General features: G+C 49.2%; 1 protein-coding gene across 1 annotated transcript; it reads right to left on the minus strand.

Annotated features, from left to right (window-relative positions):
• Positions 1 to 6,108: 6,108 nt before the first annotated feature.
• LOC109753696 (aspartate aminotransferase, cytoplasmic) lies at positions 6,109 to 10,247 on the minus strand. The gene is made up of 12 exons (XM_020312617.4): positions 9,924 to 10,247; positions 9,702 to 9,773; positions 9,540 to 9,601; positions 8,887 to 8,970; positions 8,679 to 8,778; positions 8,475 to 8,595; positions 8,181 to 8,344; positions 7,892 to 8,029; positions 7,363 to 7,484; positions 7,150 to 7,244; positions 6,603 to 6,723; positions 6,109 to 6,405 (listed from the first exon to the last, which is right to left on the minus strand). The coding sequence occupies exons 1-12, from the start codon at positions 10,125 to 10,127 to the stop codon at positions 6,321 to 6,323; spliced, it is 1,368 nt and encodes a 455-aa protein (XP_020168206.1). The 5' UTR covers positions 10,128 to 10,247; the 3' UTR covers positions 6,109 to 6,320.
• Between the last annotated feature and the right edge of the window lie 13,075 nt (positions 10,248 to 23,322).

The raw sequence follows: 23,322 nt of genomic DNA on the forward strand, positions 1-23,322 counted from the left end.
ACTTCGGCAGCATGTGAGGTCGCGGCCAGCAGTGATGCCTGCATATTCATTCCCGACAAATTTAGTTAGTTTCCTGCAATAAAGGATTGATCCTCTGTCCGGTTTTTTCTTTCTGAAACACCGGACAGTGTCTCAGGGGCTACTGTCTATATCGGGATTTTCTCTTTTTTTGTCGCTTACCTCAAAACCTGTCAGCAGGTTGCTGCAGGCTTCGGTTAGTCCGCTCTTGGCGGACTGAACCCTTTCAATCACCGTGCCCATAAGAACACGGTACTCATCCACAATGGAAGCGCCTCGTAGCGCTTCCATCAGATTATCTGGTGCCCCTGGTTGGATAGGGGTCACTGGGGGAATGGGCGTGTTGCGTGCCGGATTCCGGAGCCGTATCGGTCTCCGGAATCAAGTCCGGCTGAGGGCCGAACTGAGTACGGCCCTCCTCCCCAGTCTCCAGGGGGATGGGTTCCCCCTAGTGTTCGACGATGGGGGCTTCGCCTTCGGGCGCCTCTCGAGCCTCCCCCCGGCCTGGGAAGGTCCGTTGGGAGAGCACCTCGTTGTCTCCTTTGGCCTTGGGAGAGTAAGCGGCCGGCGGTGTCTCGCTGGCCATCTCCTTTGAGTCCAACGAACCTCTTGATGAGGATCGCTGGGAGCTGTCGTGGGCCGGACTGTAATAACATAATTAACCATGTCAATACATTCAAGAGGAGAGGCTGGACATATGGGTGTGCGGGAGTCATAGCACTTACGATGCAGCTTCAGGCTTGGTGCAGGGGTGTCGCTCCGGACTGCTGTTGATGTCCCATGCGGAGTTATCCGCGAAGGAGCCCTTCCCCTTCTTGGACGTCCCTGCCTCCAGTTTCGTGGAGGCCGCCCTCTTCTTCCTTCCCTCATCAGGGGGAGGGTTGTTCTCCTCCTCCTCCTCATCGTTGTCATCTTCGGCGGCGGAGGAGCGGGTCTTGTCTTCGGACGTCGCGCCCGAAGCGCTCTTGCGACGGGGGCCACTCCGGACCCCCTTGGCCTTCCCCTTGGCCTTCTTCGCTGGCGCTGTATAGGGCGCCGGTACCAGCATCTTCGCTAAACGCGGAATGACTGGTTCTTCGGGTAGCGGAGCCGGACACTGGATCCGCTTCGCCCTCTTCATCCATTCTTGAAGAAACAATGACAGTAAAAGTTCAGATATCCTCCTTGAAAGCAGACAAGTAGAGGACGTGTTGGAAACTCACCTCGCTGGCGGGGTGGTTAACGTCGTGCCCACAATCCGAATCCGTGGCTGGCGGTGTTTCGTTGCCCTTAAAGAGCAACTTCCAGGCATCTTCGTGAGTGGTCTCGAAGAGCCTCTTCAGGGTATGGTGCTTCTTCGGATTGAACTTCCATAACGGGAGGCTTCGGCTTTGGCACGGGAGAATCCGGCGAACTAGCATCACCTGGATTATATCAACAAGTCTGACATCCTTGTCCACCATGCTTTGAACGCACGTCTACAGCGCTATCAGCTCGTCTGGCGAACACCAGTTCGGGCTCTTCTCGACCCAAGAGGTGAGCCGCATTGGGGCACCGGGGTTGAATTCGGCAGCTGCGGCCCAGTTGGTGCTGCGGGGTTCTGTAATGTAGAACCATTGTTTCTGCCATTCCTTGACAGTCTCCACGAAAGTGCCTTTCAGCCAGGAGACATTGGACAGCTTACTCACCATGGCTCCTCCGCACTCCGCGTGCTGGCTATCCACCACCTTCAGCTTCACGTTGAAGACCTTGAGCCATAGCCTGAAGTGGGGTTGGATGCGGAGGAAGGCCTCACACACGACAATGAACGCCGAGATATTGAGGAAAGAGTTCGGGGATAGATCATGGAAATCTATCCCGTAATAGTACATCAGCCCGCGGACGAAAGGGTGGAGTGGAAACCCTAGCCCGCGAAGGAAATGAGGGATGAATACCACCCTCTCGTTGGGCTTCGGCGTGAGGATGATTTGCCCCTGGGCTGGAAGACGGTGGGCGATTTCCTTCGCCAAGTACCCGGCCGCCCGAAGCTCAGTAATGTCCTTCTCCCTGACAGAGGAGACCATCCACTTGCCTTGACCTCCGGATCCGGACATGGCTGAGTGCTAGCTTGAGTGGGTAGAAGATGAGGACTTGGGCGCTGGAGCTCAAGATTGGAAGGGTGGAGGAAGAGAGAAGGCGTGGGAGAAGAAGGGGGAATCCTTATCCCCTTATAAAGGCAGTGAATATTGAACGCCTCCCCATTCGCCTCAAAACTCGCCTATTCCCAAGGACTGTGTAAATGGTACGGTTGGGTTACCCACGCCCGTATTGATGAGAATCCCGCAATAAGGGGACACGATCTCTGCTTTGACAAGACATGCCAATGGCAACCCTGTCTCGAAACATGGAGCGGCGGACGAAAAATGGTTTGAAATTATGACCGGACAGACGTGATGTCATGTTACAAAAAGTTGTCAGCGGATTGGATTCGTGAAATATTATATTCTCTCTACGATTGTGTGTGGTGTGCAGGTCCGGACACATCGATACGTCCGAAGACTATTTCAGAGTTTGGAAGGAGGAACCCGCCTTGCAATGCCGAAGACAGACCTACGCGCCGGATACCTTGTCATTGAAGCCAGGTTCAGGGGCTACTGAGGGAGTCTTGGACTAAGGGGTCCTCGGGCATCCGGCCTGTTAGCCATGGGCCGGACTGATGGGCTGTGAAGATATGAAGACCGAAGACTGCACCCGTGTCCGGATAGGACTCTCCTTGGCGTGGAAGGCAAGCTTGGCGACCGAATATGTAGATTCCTTTCTTTGTAACCGACCTTGTGTAACCCTAGATCTCCCCGGTGTCTATATAAACTGGAGGACTTAGTCCGGATAGGAGAGACTCATTACCATAGTCATACAAGCTAGACCTCTAGGGTTTAGCCATTACGATCTTGTGGTAGATCAACTCTTGTAATACTCATATTCATCAAGATCAATCAAGCAGGAAGTAGGGTATTACCTCCATAGAGAGGGCCCGAACCTGGGTAGACATCGTGTCCCTTGTCTCTTGTTACCATCGACCTTAGACGCACAGTTCGGGACCCCCTACCCGAGATCCGCCGGTTTTGACACCGACACCGCACAAGCTCAAACTTTTCGCCTGGCTGCTCTTTCGAGGACGACTAAACAGTCGTGCAAATCTGTCCTTCAAACACATGGCTGATTCCGCCAGCTGTCCACGATGTGCTGGCCCCTCTGAAGATACTACTCATCTGTTCATTGCCTGCCCGCGGGCTATGCAGATTTGGGCACATCTAGGCCTCTCCACTACCCCCAGGTTCCAAGACCTCTGGTTGGTCCCCCCCCCCCCCCCGCGCGTAGCAGCTGGACGGTAGGGTCTGGCCGGAAGTGCTTCTCGTCGTTCTCTAGAAGATTTGGGACTCCCGCAACGCGGCTGTTTTCCGTACTGAAGATCACTCTTCTCGTACAACCATTCAGAACATTGTAACTGACTTTGAGCTCTTCTCGCACCGCTTTAGGGATCATGCTGACAAGTAGCTGCCACGTCTTGGCTTGGCTACCTTACCACACGGCTTGTCGTGCTCTTGTAATTTGTAACTGTCACTGCTGGGCCCTTTTGGCCTCTTGAGTAATATATTCAGGTAAGGATCCTCCCCCCCCCCCCCCCCCCCCCGGTGATTCCTCAGAAACAAAAAACAAAAAAATCAGTACCCTAATATTCTGCAATGGATCATATGAAGAACCTATAAGCACAGTACGCTCATGTTCTATTAGCCAATGGCATGTAAACTTGTAAGGCCTTCCACTACGTAGCCGGTGCCCGGCATGTTAAAATATAGTAGACTGGGCATCGATGCCCTGGTAAATTTCTTTGGCACCGGCCTCACACCGTGCGGGTGCAGCCCGTAGAAAGATGGGACCCACATGTACATAGAAAAATCAAAGCAAGCCAACCTCTGGTCAATCCTTCACGCCAATTCCTCTCGTCCACCTTCAGAAAAATGAGGCATTGGAGCAGCAAGTACAGATGGTAGTATATTCTATCGCAATGCTCGAATGGGGCATCGGAGCAGGAACTTGCTCCGGTTCCCAGAAAACTTTTTATGGCACCGCATGAGCTATGGAGGGCACCGGTGCCAAATAATGTAAAAGTAGATTTGGCACCTCTTTTGGCCTACATAATGGAAGGCCTAAGAGGCCGAGAAATTTACTGACAGTGAGTCGAACCCCACTGCAGTTATCACTTGATAGACGAACAATGAGAATACCTGAAAGAAAGAAGGCGGAAGGGAGCAGACAAATGGATGTACATGAAAAAAGAGGATGAAAGAGGACAACAACCTATGCATGAAGAAACAAATGAAGAAACAACTTCTTGGGCATATGAACTGGGCATACCAACCCGAAACATGGATGCAGACAGGAGGCCCGGACCCCGGAGGCGACGGTAGGACGACTATAGGGCAGCGCGTGCTACTGGCGGCATGGCGAACTGTCGCATCACCACAAATCGTGGGGATTGGGCGAGACAACACGAATTGAATGAAACTTGTGATGGGCCTACATGGGCTTTTGGTCGTCGATTGACTTGATGAAGGAGATGATCTCTAGCTCTGTGCGCGGAGCAGCGGTCCAATTACGTGGGCTGAGTGGACTACAATAATGACGGGTGAAAAGGCACTACGACGCTGGGTGACACAATTGAACAAATCTGAGCCTTTTCTTTGCTGGATCCGACGGCTGACAGCACCAAATTGTTGTTGTGGCTTGTAGGTGCCCCATTATACTGTTTCTTAATACATTTTTGCCTGACATTAAATTAGGTTTCAGCTTTCCACATATATTGCTACTCTTTTTCAAGATTTCTTAGGGCAACTCAAACACGGATCACGAAAACCGCAAAAAGGACCTCACCAAATGTTCGTGAACATGTTCGGGTGTGTCCGTGAACAGGGATGGGGGTGGAGGCCATCTAAATGTCCACTCCTAGGTTTTTTTCCATATACCCGGACCCGGACTAACAAAAAACAAAGATAAATAGCATATAATTTTTTAGCAATTGAAAGATAAATATTCCAATGCAACAATAATTCAAATAAATATATTACAATCCAAACATAAAGTTTTGAAATAAAATGTTTAAGTTTGAATCATCATAGTCGGACACATGTTCTATTTATGAAACACCTAAAGGTGCCCAGCCAGATCATTTTGCAGCTGCTCACGAGTTCATTGATGTCAAATTTGATGATGCATTTGGATAAAATCCTCAAATTTAACTGGATTCTGCCATGGACCGAACACTTGTCGTGCGTGGTGTCTGCCATGGACGGCGTCAGAAGATAGCGAAGGATACTTGAGCTGCAGCTAGATAGCGGATGGAACTGCTGCATAGTCCAAGGTGGGAAGGCGCTTGGGTGGAACACCGGAGGTCCAGCAAAGCCTGGATAGAGTGCGGTGGGAGGGACGGAGCGAGGGGAAAGAGGCTTCAGGTTGGGATATTTTGGGTGTGTCGGACGTCCGGATGCCCGCAAACCGCCCTTACGATTATGAGATTTCAGACATCCAAACCAATTCAGCCATTTTTGGTGACCATCCAACATCTAAGGGCAACACAGATAATCAAATTTGGATGACAAAAAATGACTGAATCATCCGGTCTGGACATTTGCGGGCAATTTAGTGATCAGCAATGGAGTTGCCCTACGGGTTTGTTACACCTAAGCCATCAAGACATCTTCCTCTTTTCTCTTGTATTCTTCTCCTAGTTGATTCATTATCTCTACCGTATTGCATGAAATGAATTTGGGTTTCTGACAAGAAAACAGTATAACGAAGTTATTGGTATTACACTGGACTGTATTTTTATGTTGCTTGACATGTTGAATTTCTCACAACAACGTAAAAATAGAACTTCAACAAAAACAAAATGGCCCGCTATTGCTTCAAGTTATGTTTATACTTGACTAAGCAGAAGATCTTCCAGCCTGAGCTCAGAAACAACTAAAAGCACCGTATGCAACAACCGAAAACGCACATACAGCTCACAAACATTAGCTTCCCAAAACTAGGCATTATACAGCGCTGCAGGATAAATACCTCAGCATTCAAGGGTAAGAAAAGCATCACAACTGCAGCTTATTCGGGATTCGAAATCACCATAATCTTTAATCCGGTGTGTACAAAACTGTCTCAGACAACAAGTTTAATGAGTCTACAAGGCAAATTCTTGAGTTCAGCCAGTAACACACCTCTGGTTGAACCCCTCGGAAACTGCTGTAGAGAATTCAAGATTTTATTGTGCGAGGGGGTTGCAATGTTATCATTCACTTCAGTTTTGTAACTGCGGCATGTATGGCATCTGCAAGATGGGGTACAGTTCTGGAGCTCAAACCGGCCATGCTGATCCTCCTGCAAGACAAAATATATGACCTGTCAATATGAACTAGCTACAGGGGACTCTTGAGAATGAAAACCACCAAAGAAAGCAGTGCTGAATCTACTAAATGTGCATAGACAGTATGGCTGGAAAAGAAGGCATCCAAGTTACACTACTAATGCATTTGGTGACGAGATATGTAAATGGGTGAGAATTCAGAAGGCATTACCCATCAGATGTCATGTAAATGTGATATTCTTGCCTCATGAAGGCTACTTGATCACTGTTGAGCCCAGTGAAAGTAAACATCCCAATCTGCTTAATGATGTGGGACCAATCTCCAGGTGTTTCTGCATGATATGAAAAATGGTCAACACTTTGGTATAGAGGAATTAATAAGAAATGGATCAAAAGATTGAACATCCATAACTTGGAGATCGATGGACCAGAACCAGAACACTTAGTGCACTACATGAACTTCAGATTTCAGGGAATTTAACAGGAACTTAGTAATAAACCATATACAAATATAGGAGGTCAGATATTTATCAGATTTTGCTAATAACCCAAGAAGTTTCTGTTCAGAATAACGTAATACTAATATCCAAAGAACAATTAGTTCAGAGAAATTGTATCAATTGCTGAAAATAAAATGACACTAGGTTCTGATAGAAGATCCTGGGAGAATTTATGAGACTGAAAAAGGCCATTATTCAGACATTAATTATGTTAATAACAGCAAAGAGGAAACAGTGGACTTTGACAGAAACTAGTACCCCTGATTTTCAGCGCATTAAAAAGCTGCTCCCTCATGCTAATTATCCTATCAGCCATGGCCTTCAGCTCCAGAGTCCATTCGTCGAACATAGCACTACAAATTGAGAAAAAATAGTCAATAAGAACTAAGCACTACCAATTATTAGATTTGTCGATCTGCCAATAAAAATTCATTTCAACACAACTCAGTCTATGATTGAATAGAATACTACCTGTCCTTAAGTATGGTAGCCACGATAGAAGCACCATGAAGAGGAGGGTTCGAATACATAGGCCTAATTACAAGCTTAAGTTGACTTTCAACCTTAACAGCTATATCAGCACTCCCACAAACCTGAAACATTAAGTTGGATTTTTCTTTCAGTTCCTCAAACAACTCAATAACATGAAAACTATGAGATGCAATACAGCCTCTTATGTATGACACAAGTTCACCAAGTACATCTACTATCTCATTAAAAGAAGGTTAAAAGAAGTTTCCATGTCATACTGAGGTATGAGTAGATAAGAATTATTACAGTTGTATAAGATATACAACTGCAACTATAGCTGTATAGCAAACACTTGCATGTAACTATAACCGTATGCATTTTAGCATATTGGACCACAAAGCTGTGGAAGCAATTCTGGAAGTTAATTATTACCATCAACACAGCAAGAAGATGCCTACAAGCTCGAATCCAAAAACTAAGGGTAAGGCCACAAAGGTGAATAACAAAGTATTAGGATAAGATAACTTACGATGCTTAAAGCACCAACACGCTCTCCATACAATCCCATGTTCTTGGCGTAGCTTTGAGCCATGAGCAATTCACCACCATCAGCGACGAACATGCGCACTGATTGGGCATCTTTGTCAAGGCTTCCGCTTGCAAATCCCTTCACAGATCATTTCAAGCACAATACTTTATTTGTAAGCTATTTGGAAGAAAATATGCCATGTGAACAAAGAATCAACAAATTATGTGGCTATGTAGTCATGTGGCATATTCCCTAAGAAGCATCAGTATTAGGCATGTCAATTACTTACTTGATAAGCACTGTCAAAGAATGGCAGCAATGCTTTTGATCTCATAAGCTGCCTGATCTGTTCCCACTGTTCCAAGGTTGGGTCGACACCAGTAGGGTTGTGGGCACATGCATGAAGCAGTACAATTGCGCCTGAGGGAGCTGAACTGAGGTCTTCCAAGAGTCCTGCAGCACATAAACATATCCTTGATTAAGTAAGACTACCTAAAACGATCCAGTAGAAGTGTGGCAACGTCCTCTTCTGAAATTGCAAATTGAGCACATAGTAGTGTATATGAAAAATTGAAGTAGGCACCTTGGAAATCCAGTCCACGAGTTGCAGGATCATAGTACCGGTAACTCCTAGCAGTCAGGCCAGCTAAAGTGAAGACTTTTGGGTGATTCCCCCAGGTTGGCTGGGGAATGTAGATTGTGCGCTGGAGAAAATGTTCATAATTTAGAAATCAAACAATGCAATTACGTCTAGCGGCCAATAAAGGAGACAAGAAAAGCTTCTTACTTCATGATAGTGCCTTGCAAGAAATTCACCTCCCACTCGTAGGGAACCAGTTCCTGATAAGCACTGCACAGTAGCCACCCTATTCTCCTGAATAGCAGGACTATTCCAGGAAAGGGGGAGGTACACTAGTTAGATAATTTTACTCTTTGGTATGAAAGACTTCACACAAAATTATCATCAATTAAAGGTAGTGGTTTAACAAACACACCTGTCAGCACCGAAGATAAGCTTAGCACTCAACTTGTTGAAATCTGCCAATCCAGTGATCGGCAAGTACTCCTTAACACGTGACCTAAGCAAAGTAAGCAGTTACAGGTCAAATAATGCCATCATAAGTTCCACTCTCAGTAGTCAGTTACTGCACACAATTGTTCTTACAGCAGTAAATCTTATGTAAACTCATACAAGAAACTTCCCATAAGTCAACAGTTTATACACGGAATGGAACACGCTGCAGTGCTTGTAAAACTGAACCCGAATAGCAGTGCCGTACCCGGAACTGCAAGTACAACTACGTCAGCTAACGCTACACGACCGTACAACATAGGGAAACCACCAAAATAACTTGAAAATATATTATAAATCAAGTGGGTGGAACGGTAAAGGTCAATAAAATACTTAGGCAACAATTATATTGGAGAATACAGTACGATGGCCTCACGCGATCTACTAACAAAAGGATACCAACGACAACACTCCCACGCTAGGACGAGTATTTTATCCAGAGGTTAGATCTACAGTACTAACTAGTTGAATCCCAGTTTTATTCAGTTCGGGATACAAGCTCACAGAATGAAACTTCAGTCACTTAAAACAGGCACGAAAATCATGCGGATCATCTCGATTTGGAGCCAGACTTACTCGTTTTGGATCAGCATCTGCTCGGCGCGCCTGACCACATTCAGCACCATGGGCTTCCCTTCCTGACTCGGATCAAAACGCCAACCATGGTCAAATCCAGCTCTGATCCAACAGAGAAGCGCAGCAATTCAATGAAATTCCCAAAAAAAAAACACCTCTCACCTCGGTCCGGTAGGCGCCGACGCCGAGGTTGACCTTGACGGGGCTGGGATCCTTGTTGTACGCGACCGTCACCTGCCGCAACACCCAAGCAAGCACAAATCAGGCCGACGAAACAAACAAATACCGCGCGATCGCGCCTGACCAGCCGACGGGGGAGGGGAGGGGAGGGGAGGGGAAGGGAGGGAGTAGAGTCGGGGATCGGAGGAGGGAGGGAGGGCTTACCCCGAGGATGGGGTCCTCCGGGCCCTGCGCGATCCCGGCGAAGACGGAGGGCGACGCCATGGTGGGGAAAGGTTGGAGGGAGGAGTCGGCGGAGGTGGCGGTCGCTGCTGATGTTCGTGGGGAAGAAGGCAGCAGGTGGCGCACCAGCGTACTTAACCTGCGGTCGGCGCTAGGCTGCGCCGCGCGCACGTTAGCCGTGGGCATCGCGGCCCGGCTAGGGTGCGCCGGCCCGTACGAGCGTCTCGGGTGCGTGCCGCGTGCTGCTGTGGGTGGAATCGAGGGGCGCGGACGTGGGGAGCGGAGCGCACCCGCGTGCGGCCGCTGGGTTCGCTATAAACGGCGGGCGGGCGGGTGGGGTGGCGCCGCGGCGGATGGCTGGTTTTCCCTGCCGTGGCGTCGTGTCACGCGAATGCGTACACGCCAAAGTTCTCGATCGGTGATCGGTGCCGTCGGGGTGTGGCTTGCCTCGGCGTCGGGCGGTGTGGGTCATATTCTATTTTTCTTAGCAAAAAACATCAAAATGCATATTAGATTTAATAAGTAAGTTCAACAAATCAAGAAAAGCAGCAGTTACTTATAATAAAAATGAAAAACAGCAGTTACTTATAATAAAATGCATATTATATCGGATAATTATCAGGCAAAATAGCAGCCAGTACAATGAAAAAAATAATGAAAAGACAAGTGGATGTAAAATGACCAATAAAAATTACATTAAAATCATACTACTCTTTTTTTTCTTTTGATTGTTGCTTATCTTTTTCTTTTCTAGTGTGTGTGCAAATGCTCTCGCTATGTCAGGCTTTAAAAACCATAATAGTCACTTGTACCTTGAACCAAGATCTAGTTGCGGTTCGAGAGCTTTCTGGTGAGGTCATATTTTCTGACATTGCGGTTGTGCGTGCAGCAATTCGAGTCAGCTCTTCAGGCAGTTCAATGCCAAGTGGGCCATGAGGGAAAGCGTAACGTGGCGGTAAGTACAAGCTCCACTGCAGAGTAAGCACAATTAGAGCCCGGCCTAAACGGACGCGTGCTTTGTCCGCTTTTCGTCCTTTTGGGTCGGCGAGGAGGACGTCAGCGTCCGGTTTTTCATTTGGGTCGACAGGTACGCCCAACGGAAGACCGACCCATTTATGCCGATGTGGCCGAAACTGACTAATTAAACATAATTATACATAAATGATCGGTCAAACGTCGGCCAAAGTCCACTTAAACAACTAGAATATTAAAAGAACTAATAAACCGCCCGCACGCTGCCCTAGTAAACCGTCTTGCCCTTGCCCTTGTCGTCGTCGTCATCGCCGCTGGTGAGGTCAATGAAGACGGGGGAGGCCCAGCCCAACCGAACGCGGCTTGATACGCCGCCAGGGCAGCCTCCTCCGGCATCTACTACTGCGGCGGCATAACGGCGAGGCGGGCGCGCTCCTCCTCTTCCTCAAGCCGCAGAGCCTCCTCGTCGCAGCGCATCATCTGCTCATATCGCATCCGCCGCTTGCCGTCGGCCCCCTCCTCGGTGAGCCAATGCGCCTTCCAGCGCTCAAGGTGGGTCGCCTCTTCTTCCGGGGTGGAGGCGAAGTAGCAGGGAGGCGCGCTCTCCCACTCGCGGAGCTGGCCGATTGATACGTCTTCAACGTATCTATAATTTATGAAGTATTCATGCTATTATATTATCTGTTTTGGATGTTTATGCGCTTTACTAAACATTTTTATATTATTTTTGGGACTAACCTATTAACCGGAGGCCCAACCCAAATTGTTGTTTTCTTGCCTATTTTAGTGTTTCGAAGAAAAGGAATATCAAACGGAGTCCAAACGGAATGAAACCTTCGGGAGAGTTATTTTTGGAACGGAAGCAATCCAGGAAACTTGGAGTAGACGTCAGGGAGGCTTCGAGGAAGCTACGAGGCAGGGAGGCACGTCCTACCCCCCTGGGCGCGCCCCCCACCCTCGTGGGCCCCTCGTGACTCCCCTGACCGACTTCTTTCGCCTATATATATCCATATACCCTAAAAACATCGAGAAACAGAATAGATCGGGAGTTCCGCCGCCGCAAGCCTCTGTAGCCACCAAAAACCAATCGGGACCCTGTTCCGGCACGCTGCCGGAGGGGGGATCCCTCACCGGTGGCCATCTTCATCATCCGGCGCTCTCCATGACGAGGAGGGAGTAGTTCACCCTCGGGGCTGAGGGTATGTACCAGTAGCTATGTGTTTGATCTCTCTCTCTCTCTCTCATGTTCTTGAGGTGGTACGATCTTGATGTATCGCGGGCTTTGCTATTATAGTTGGTTCTTATGATGTTTCTCCCCCTCTACTCTCTTGTAATGGATTGAGTTTTTCCTTTAAAGTTATCTTATCGGATTGAGTCTTTAAGGATTTGAGAACACTTGATGTATGTCTTGAATGTGCTTATCTGTGGTGACAATGGGATATCACGTGATTTACTTGATGTATGTTTTGGTGATCAACTTGCGGGTTTCGTAACATTGTGAACTTATGCATAGTGGTTGGCACACGTTTTCGTCTTGACTCTCCGGTAGAAACTTTGGGGCACTCTTTGAAGTTCTTTGTGTTGGTTGAATAGATGAATCTGAGATTGTGTGATGCATATTGTATAATCATACCCATGGATACTTGTGGTGACATTGGAGTATCTAGGTGACATTAGGGTTTTGGTTGATTTGCGTCTTAAGGTGTTATTCTAGTACGAACTCTATGATAGATTGAACTGAAAGAATAGCTTCGTCTTATTTTACTACGGACTCTTGAATAGATCGATCAGAAAGGATAACTTTGAGGTGGTTTTTGTACCCTACCATAATCTCTTCGTTTGTTCTCCTCTATTAGTGACTTTGGAGTGACTCTTTGTTGCATGTTGAGGGATAGTTATATGATCCAATTATGTTATTATTGCTGAGAGAACTTGCACTAGTGAAAGTATGAACCCTAGGCCTTATTTCCTAGCATTGCAATACCGTTTACGTTCACTTTTATCATTAGTTACCTTGCTGTTTTTATATTTTCAGATTATAAATACCTATATCTACTATCCATATTGCACTTGTATCACCATCTCTTCACCGAACTAGTGCACCTATACAATTTACCATTGTATTGGGTGTGTTGGGGACACAAGAGACTCTTTGTTATTTGGTTGTAGGGTTGTTTGAGAGAGACCATCTTCATCCTACGCCTCCCACGGATTGATAAACCTTAGGTCATCCACTTGAGGGAAATTTGCTACTGTCCTACAAACCTCTGCACTTGGAGGCCCAACAAGGTTTACAAAGAAGGTTGTGTAGTAGACATCACCGGTCCACGAATAGGACTCCTCCGGCCAAGTGGGGGCGGCGGTGACCGCTTGCGCATGGGCGTTGGCTCGCGCTCCGGCTCCGGCTCGGCCTTGGGCTCGACAAGGGCCGGTGTCGGTAGCACGAACATGGGTACCTGGACGGAGTCCCCCGCCGCTGACAAAGCGAGGGCTTGCTCTAGCCTATCCCAATGGGCGTCCTCCTCGAGCCGACTAGCCTCCAGCGCGTGTTGCAGGGCCTCCTCAAGGGCGGCTTGGTATTCCGCCTCCTTCTCCTCTTCCTCCAGCTGTACCCGCAGGGGCGACAGTGGAAGGTCGTGGTTGATGTGGACGTCGAGGCGGCTGTCGGTGTCAAAACCGGCGGATCTCGGGTAGGGGGTCCCGAACTGTGCGTCTAACGCGGATGGTAACAGGAGGCGGGGGACACAATGTTTACCCAGGTTCGGGCCCTCTCGATGGAGGTAATACCCTACTTCCTGCTTGATTGATCTTGATGATATGAGTATTACAAGAGTTGATCTACCACGAGATCGTAGAGGCTAAACCCTAGAAGCTAGCCTATGATTATGATTGTTGTCGTCCTGCGGACTAAACCCTCCGGTTTATATAGACAACGGAGGGGACTAGGGTTACACAGAGTCGGTTACAAGGGAGGAGATCTACATATATGAATTGCCAAGCTTTCCTTCCACGCAAAGGAGAGTCCCACCCGGACACGGGACGAAGTCTTCAATCTTGTATCTTCATAGTCCAACAGTCCGGCCAAAGTATATAGTCCGGCTGTCCGAGGACCCCCTAATCCAGGACTCCCTCAGTAGCCCCTGAACCAGGCTTCAATGACGATGAGTCCGGCCCGCAGATTGTCTTCGGCAATGCAAGGCGGGTTCTTCTCCAAATTCTGAGTACCTGTCGAGTAGTGTCCGGGTTCCCATGAATATCGCACTCCTTGGCTTCTGCGCCTAATAATGGCTATCCTCCACGTGTCGAGCGAATGCGAGAAGTCGGGGCATTTTTACACTTGCCACCCTAACCATGCGAGTAAACCGTCTATTTAAAGAGACGGGGATCCTCAGATCCAGATCACACCATCCTCCCACAGCGAGTATCCATCGGAGCGCGCCCGGAAAAGTCCATCCCATCATGGACGGCCATTGCGGCTCCTCCTCTCCCTCCCGTAGCCCTAAGCCAAGCAATTGGAAGAAGTGTTCCGTCCCCCACAGCCAATTAGTAGAGTCACAGACCCAGGGGTTTCTCCCTCCAGCGTATATGGTCCCCGTTCGGGCCGGACTTGCCACTTACAACGGCGGGGAGCAAGCGGAGAGCTTTCCCAACCCATCCATGGGGGAGCGGGTATGCCTTGTCCCTTACTTATTAAGGGGGCTTGGATTTCCAATCCATCCGTTCCTCCGCGGGCTCCTGGAGTTCTACGGCCTCCAGCTGCATAACTTTACTCCCGCCTCCATATTACACATCGCTGGCTACGTCGCCCTTTGCAAGCTGTTTTTGGGCTGCGAAGCTCATTTCGAGCTATGGAAGAGGCTATTCTGCCTCGTACCCCGTACACAAGAGGGGTCAATATATCAAGTGGGCGGAGCCGAGATATGGCGCATCGCTGGGACCGGATACCTGTCCGGTACTCCGAAGAAGACATCCGAAGACTGGCCTTCGGAGTGGTTTTATATGGAGGACGTCCCCCTTCCGGACCCTATTCGGATGGGCCTTCCTGAGTTCGACAACGCCCCTTTGAAGAAACACCGCAGCTGGCGCCCTCGGAGCCCCCAGGAGGAAGATAACGGAGAAGTCCTTAACCTGATTGGCCGGATAAAAACGCTGGCCAAATCAGGATTGACAATAATCGAGGTTATGTCAATATGTATAATGCGGGGGGTGCAGCCACTTCAATATCGGGGACAACCCATGTGGCACTTCAATGGAGAAGACGATGCCACCCGCTGCGGTCATAAGGGACCGGACTCCGTCGCTGCTCTAGCGAAAATACTGTCCGATTTATATAAAGGAGAGGAAGAGGAGTTCATCCGCATTAAGCCACGGGATGGATTCTCCATGTACAACCCCCCAAACTGGGTGAGCTGCTACTTTTTACTCCGAACCTTCCCGCATTCTTCGTCATAAGTATTTACCTTGCTATTTCATAGCAGGAACTGCGAAAAGCTGTGAGGGAGGTCCACAACCCGCCTCCACAACCAGAGGACCCTGACCGGGCCCTCGACCCCGGTCCCGAAGAAGATCCAGACACATTTGTGGAGCTCATCGACAGGACGTTCTATCAATTAAGCTGCGACGGTGCCTTGGTGGCCATCATAGCCGATTATCCTGGACTACTCCCTGCATCGCATGTAAGTAAAACCGGAGTCCCAACTTCCGAGAAGGATCCCTTTTTTGCACTTCACCTACCGCACACATATGGTGTCTTACAGGGAAGGTCCTCGGGACGCCATGCCGAACCCACAGTGACTCACTAACAAGGGGCACCGAAGCCGGGTAGGCTTAAAAGGAAGGCGGTCAGGACTGAGACGCCGTCGCAGAGGTATGAAAAAGAACCCCGCTCCGTGGTTGTTGTCTTTTAAAATATAATAACGTCCATGTTTCCTAGCAGAAAAAACGCTTGCTGGACCATATCCGGAGAGCCTGCCGGCCACGCCTCCACCAGCCGGGTTCCAGAGCCGGACTTAGAGGCAGACGCTAACGTGGGGCCAACACCGGATGTTCCTCCTACAGAGGATGCGGATAGGCTGTCCGCTACGAATTCCGAAGTGGAGAGTGCCATGAATCACAGGCGTCGCCGGGCCGTACTCCGCGACGCTTGTTTCTCTCAAGAGGCGTTCGATGCCTTCTACTCAGGAGACGCGTACATCCGAGCTGCTCAAAATGGTCTTGCCAGAGCCACGGACCAGTATGTAAAGGATATACGGGTAAGAAAATATAATAATTATGTATATCAGTAGCCCATGAGACTTGAAACAGTTGGCACAACTGATTTAAGGATCATTGTTTGCGTAGGTTCTCACGGAGAAGAATACCCAGTTGTCTCAAGAGTTGGAGGAGTGCAAAGCCCAACTACGGGCCGCAGTTGCTGCAATGAAGGAGTCCGAGAAGGCCCCATCTGGTAACACTTGTTTCTATCGAAAAGAATGACATGTACCAGTTAGTATTCGGTATGCATGCAAATCTAACAATAGATTCTGCAGATGACCCCGGAGTGAATCCAGAGGTCGTGCGAGGGGATGAGCAACATGCTCAATGACAGCTAAAGGCTGGCGAGCGCGTGCTTACGCAGGTTAGGCGGGAGAAAAACGATCTCCAAGATGCCAATACCCGGCTGGGCGTTGAACTGAAAGATGTTCGAGCCCAGCTTGCTGACTCCGTAAAGGAGAATAAGAGGCTTCGACGCGGCATTTATAGTAAGTGCTTGAACGAACTTTTATAGAGTTCGGCGAAGAAACCGGCTAACAGAGTTATATTTGTAGGTATGCTGATGGGTCGTCCCGCGGAGAAGATGCCCGGGTCTGTGGGTGATCTTCTGCCAGAGCTCTCACAACTGCACGAACAAGTACGGTAGGTGATGCAGGGCATTGCCCAAGCCTTGTGGCCATCCGCCTCCCTGCCAGGAGGCATGGGGGAGCTTGTAGAGATGCTCAAGGGAGCGCGGCGGCGCTTCCGATTATGGAAGATATCAGCCTGCCGACAAGGTGCAAGGGAAGCCTGGGCCATGGTGAAGACGCGATATACCAAGGCTGACCCGAACCACATGGCCGAGGTTGGACCTGTGGGGTCTGATGGGAAAGAGATCCCCGTCAGTTTGGTGTATGACCATGTGAAATTAGCCGCAAAGTATTCCCAACAGGATCGTAGTATAGAAGAAGAATTTAGTCAGTCTAAGTGACTGTGTACTTCAAGTGACATATATTGTCCCTAGCCGGATTGTAAATCATTTGTCATGGCGGACCTTTTCGCTTCGACCTCTGGACCCGACAGTCCGGAGTGTATCCGAATACCCGCTCAGTTATGTAAAAACAGGGGTACGCGTGGAAACCAGGCGTAGGGGTCATAAGTGCTTGAACAGACAAGTACCCAACTAGCTATGTTATATTACATGGATAGTAAGAAACATCTTCCAGGGAGAATAGTTCCGTTAAGAGTTCCTTTCCCTGGGTACGCATGCATTAATGTGCATGTCCGAACTGCGAAAAGAGACGCAGGATATAAACATCTGGGGGCATGTATTACAATAAATAAAAGTCATCTTTTGTTCACCGACCGAATATTCCCTTAAGAACGCTAGCTTTCGGCTTCACCCAGTCTGAGGTACACATCCGGCTGACCCGGCAGTAACAATCGCAGAGGTGCTCCCCTTATGCCCTAGCCGAATTAACGAGAACGTAGGACATAAACACAAGAGCCAGGCAACCCAACTTGGCCAAAACTTAAGTCATATCGATGCATATAATGGCGAAGAAAAGGTACATGTGGAAAAGTAACACATGTGCGGGGGGCATAGAGCCCAGAACATAGTTATATTAAGCTTCTGTAGAAGAAGCCCCCAGGTATAATGAGCATGCCTAGCGCGTCAAGATTGTGTAGTCAAGAAACATTTTAACCTTTTAAGGCTGTGAAGAAAAAGGGAAGAAAGAAAAGACAGATAACGGATATATAAAAAATTGAAGGAGGTAAGGAGACGAACACAGAGTCCGGCACTAGGCGTAGAACCTTCGGAGTCTGGCTGCGTTCCATGGGTTTGGCTCGAGTCGATTGTCCGATGCATCCCGCAGACGGTAAGCTCCCCCGGTCAGAACTTTGTCAATAACGAAGGGACCTTCCCATTTGGGCTTGAGCTTGTTCTTTTTCTTCTCTGGTAGGCGTAGAACGAGTTCGCCAACGTTATATGTTTTGGCCCGTACTTCTCTGCTTTGATACCGTCGAGCCTGTTGCTGATAGAATGCGGAGCGGGCTTTTGCCACGTCACGCTCCTCCTCCAGAGCGTCCAAACTGTCCTGCCGATCAAGCTCGGCCTCTTTCCCTTCGTACATGCACACTCGAGGTGAGTCATGAATTATGTCGCAGGGCAGTACCGCCTCTGCGCCGTACACCATAAAGAACGGTGTGTATCCGGTAGTGCGATTCGGCGTGGTCCGCAGCCCCCATAGTACGGAGTCGAGCTCCTCGACCCAGTGCGCATCTGATTCCTTCAAGGATCGCACTAAACTGGGTTTAATGCAGCTCATAATGAGACCATTTGCCCGCTCGACCTGACCGTTTGTTTGGGGATGATAGACGGAGGCATAATCGAGCTTAATGCCCATGCTGCCGCACCAAGTTTTTACCTCGTCGGCTGTAAAGTTGGAGCCGTTATCGGTGATGATGCTGTGGGGGACGCCGTAACGGTGTACAACCCCGGATATGAAGTCTATCACTGGTCCGGATTCGGCTGTTTTAACTGGTTTGGCTTCTATCCATTTGGTGAATTTATCCACCATGACCAATAGGTATTTTTTCTTATGGCTTCCCCCTTTAAGGGGTCCGACCATATCAAGCCCCCAGACCGCAAAGGGCCAAGTAATGGGGATTGTATGGAGAGCGGTAGGTGGCATATGGCTTTGGTTTGCAAAAAGCTGGCAACCGACGCAACGTTGAACGAGGTCATGTGCGTCTGCTCGGGCCGTCGGCCAGTAAAAACCTGTACGGAAGGCCTTGCTTACAATGGCCCGAGCTGCGGCGTGGTGGCCGCCAAGTCCAGCATGAATTTCTGCCAAAAGTTGCCGTCCTTCCTCTTCGGAGATGCACCTTTGAAGTACTCCGGTAGCACTTTTCTTGTAAAGCTCTCCCTCGTGGACCTTGTAGGCTTTAGACCGCCGCACAATGCAACGTGCCTCGTTTGGGTCATCAGGGAGTTCTTGCCTAGTTAGGTAAGCCAAGAAGGGTTATGTCCACGGGGCAATGACAGCCATAATCACGTGGGCCGAAGGTGTTATTTCGGTGGCAGAGCCTCCGGTTATGTCCGAGTATTTGGGGTCTGGAGCTGTAGCCGGATCCGGACTGTTGTTGCCGGCATCCCCTTCCCACACCATGGATGGCTTAAACAGCCTTTCCAAGAAGATATTAGGTGGGACAGGGTCGCGCTTAGCGCCGATGCGGGCGAGGATATCCGCCGCTTGATTGTTTTCTCGGACCACATGGTGGAATTCGAGCCCCTCGAACCGAGCTGACATTTTGAGGACGGCGTTGCGGTAAGCCGCCATTTTTGGGTCCTTGGCGTCAAAGTCCCCATTTATTTGAGATATTGCGAGGTTCGAATCCCCACGCACCTCTAGGCATTGAATACCCATGGAGACTGCCATCCGGAGACCATGCATCAGGGCCTCGTATTCTGCTGCATTGTTGGAGTCTGTGTATAATATTTGGAGTACGTATTGGACTGTATCTCCGGTGGGGGATGTCAGGACGACGCCTGTCCCCAGACCAGCCAGCATCTTAGAACCGTCAAAGTGCATGATCCAATTGGAGTACGCGTCGTACTCTTTAGGGAGTTCGGCTTCCGTCCATTCGGCGACGAAATCAGCCAGTACTTGCGACTTAATGGCTCGTCGTGGTTTATATGTTATGTCGAACGGGAGGAGCTCGATAGCCCATTTAGCAATCCGGCCCGTGGCATCGCGGTTATTTATTATGTCGTTGAGTGGTACTTCAGAGGCCACCGTAATTGAACACTCTTGGAAGTAGTGTCATAGTTTCCGGGATGCCATGAAGACCGCGTATGCTATCTTTTGATAATGTGGGTACCGTGATTTGCATGGAGTAAGGACGGTGGATACGTAGTATACCGGCTTTTGAAGCGGGAACTTATGTCCGTCCGTCTCTCGTTCGACGACGAGCACTGCGCTTACAACCTGGTGTGTTGCCGCTATATATAACAGCATTGCTTCGCCGACATTTGGCGCGGCCAAGATTGGGTTGGTGGCCAAGACGGCTTTTATTTCTTCCAATCCGGCTATGGCCGCATCCGTCCACTCGAAGTGTTCGGTGCGCCGAAGAAGGAGATAAAGGGGTAGTGCCTTTTCTCCCAATCGGGAGATAAAGCGGCTTAAGGCAGCCACGCATCCAGATAATTTCTGGATTGCTTGAGGTCTGTTGGTATAGCCAACTGTGACAGAGCTCGGATTTTGGCCGGATTTGCTTCAATTCCTCTATTGGAGACGATGAAGCCCAAGAGCTTTCCGGCGGGCACGCCGAAAACGCATTTTTCCGGATTGAGCTTGATGTCATATGTTCGGAGATTGTCGAACGTGAGCCTCAAGTCGTCTATTAAGGATTTGATGTGTCTGGTTTTAATGACCACATCGTCTACGTATGCCTCCACTGTTTTGCCGATTTGTGTCTCCATGCATGTTTGAATCATGCGTTGATAGGTTGCACCGCGTTTTTGAGCCCGAAAGGCATGGTGTTAAAGCAGAAAGGGCCGTATGGAGTTATGAATGCCGTTGCGGCTTGATCGGACTCTGCCATCTTAATTTGATGGTATCCGGAATATGCGTCGAGGAAACACAATGAGTCGTGACCTGCGGTAGCGTCGATAATTTGATCGATGCGGGGGAGGGGGAAGGGATCCTTGGGGCAAGCCTTGTTAAGGTCCTTGAAATTGACACATAGGCGCCAGGATTTGTCCTTCTTTGATACCATCACCAGGTTTGCTAGCCAGTCCGGATGTTTTATTTATCGAATGAATCCGGCCTCGAGTAACTTGGCTAGCTCTTCTCCCATGGCTTGTCGCTTAGGCTCAGAGAAACGCCGAAGAGTCTGCTTGACCGGCTTGAACCCCTTTAGAATGTTAAGGCTATGCTCGGCCAGCCTGCGTGGGATTCCTGGCATGTCTGAAGGATGCCAGGGGAAGATGTCCCAATTCTCGCGCAAGAACTCCCGCAGTGCGGCGTCTGTTGTGGGGTTCAGCTGTGCCCCGATGGATGCTGCTTTTGTAGGGTCCGTTGGGTGGACCTGGTGAAGGAAATATGCCCTAGGGGCAATAATAAAGTTATTATTTATTTCCTTATATCATGATAAATGTTTATTATTCATGCTAGAATTGTATTAACCGGAAACTTGATACATGTGTGAATACATAGACAAACATAGTGTCACTAGTATGCCTCTACTTGACTAGCTCATTTATCAAAGATGGTTATGTTTCCTAGCCATAGACATGAGTTGTCATTTGATTAACGGGATCACATCATTAGGAGAATGATGTGATTGACTTGACCCATTCCGTTAGCTTAGCACTCGATCGTTTAGTATGTTGCTATTGCTTTCTTCATGACTTATACATGTTCCTATGACTATGAGATTATGCAACTCCCGTTTACCGGAGGAACACTTTGTGTGCTACCAAACATCACAACGTAACCGGGTGATTATAAAGGTGCTCTACAGGTGTCTCCAAAGGTACTTGTTGGGTTGGCGTATTTCAAGATTAGGATTTGTCACTCCGATTGTCGGAGAGGTATCTCTGGGCCCACTCAGTAAATACTTTCACTATAAGCCTTGCAAGCATTGTAACTAATGAGTTAGTTGCGGGATGATGTATTACGGAACGAGTAAAGAGACTTGCCGGTAACGAGATTGAACTAGGTATCGAGATACCGACGATCGAATCTCGGGCAAGTAACATACCGATGACAAAGGGAACAACGTATGTTGTTATGCGGTCTGACCGATAAAGATCTTCGTAGAATATGTGGGAACCAATATGAGCATCCAGGTTCCGCTATTGGTTATTGACCGGAGAGGTCTCTCGGTCATGTCTACATAGTTCTCAAACCCGTAGGGTCCGCACGCTTAACGTTACGATGACAGTTATATTATGAGTTTATATGTTTTGATGTACCGAAGGTTGTTCGGAGTCCCGGATGTGATCACGGACATGACGAGGAGTCTCAAAATGGTCGAGACATAAAGATTGATATATTGGAAGCCTATGTTTGGACATCGGAAGTGTTCCGGGTGAAATCGGGATTTTTCCGGAGTACCGGGAGGTTGCCGGAACCCCCCCGGTAACTTAATGGGCCTTAGTGGGCCTAGGTGGAAGAGAGGAGAGGAGGCCAGGGCAGGGCCGCGCGCCCCTCCCCCCAGTCCGAATAGGACAAGGAGAGGGGGGCGGCGCCCCCCTTCCTTCCTCCCCTCCACATTTTCCCCCTTCCTCTCCTAGTCCAACATGGAAAAGGGGGGGGAGTCCTACTCCCGGTAGGAGTAGGACTCCTCCTGGCGCGCCTCTCCTCCTTGGCCGGCGGCCTCCCCCTTGCTCCTTTATATACGGGGGCAGGGGGCACCTCTAGACACACAATTGATCAACGATCTTTTAGCCGTGTACGGTGCCCCCCTCCACCATATTACACCTCGATAATATCGTAGCGGTGCTTAGGCGAAGCCCTGCGTCGGTAGAACATCATCATCGTCACCACGCCGTCGTGCTGACGAAACTCTCCCTCAACGCTCGGCTGGATCGGAGTTCGAGGGACGTCATCGAGCTGAACGTGTGCTGAACTCGGAGGTGCCGTGCGTTCGGTACTTGATCGGTCGGATCGTGAAGACGTACGACTACATCAACCGCGTTGTGTTAACGCTTTCGCTTTCGGTCTACGAGGGTACGTGGACAACACTCTCCCCTCTTGTTGCTATACATCACCATGATCTTGCGTGTTCGTAGGATTTTTTTTTGAAATTACTACATTCCCCAACAGTGGCATCCGAGCCTGGTTTTATGCGTTGATGTTATGCACGAGTAGAACACAAGTGAGTTGTGGGCGATATAAGTCATACTGCTTACCAGCATGTCATACTTTGGTTCGGCGGTATTGTGAGATGAAGCGGCCCGGACCGACATTACGCGTACGCTTACGCGAGACTGGTTTCACCGTTGCGAGCACTCGTTGCTTAAAGGTGACTGGCGGGTGTCTGTCTCTCTCACTTTAGTTGAACCAAGTATGGCTACGCCCGGTCCTTGCGAAGGTTAAAACAACACCAACTTGACAAACTATCGTTGTGGTTTTGATGCGTAGGTAAGAACGGTTCTTGCTAAGCC

This window comes from Aegilops tauschii, chromosome 3 (genome assembly GCF_002575655.3).
Source record: "Aegilops tauschii subsp. strangulata cultivar AL8/78 chromosome 3, Aet v6.0, whole genome shotgun sequence".
NCBI lineage: Eukaryota > Viridiplantae > Streptophyta > Magnoliopsida > Poales > Poaceae > Aegilops > Aegilops tauschii.

What these genes read in the sequence shown, in the direction of transcription:
- LOC109753696 (XM_020312617.4), bottom strand. Translation starts at nt 10,127, where the DNA reads ATGCCCACGGCTAACGTGCGCGCGGCGCAGCCTAGCGCCGACCGCAGG. An exon ending in CAGATGCTGATCCAAAACGA is followed by an intron (nt 8,971 to 9,539) that starts GTAAGTCTGGCT and finishes TACTTTGCTTAG; the next exon opens with GTCACGTGTTAAGGAGTACT. An exon ending in ATTTACATGACATCTGATGG is followed by an intron (nt 6,406 to 6,602) that starts GTAATGCCTTCT and finishes TTTGTCTTGCAG; the next exon opens with GAGGATCAGCATGGCCGGTT.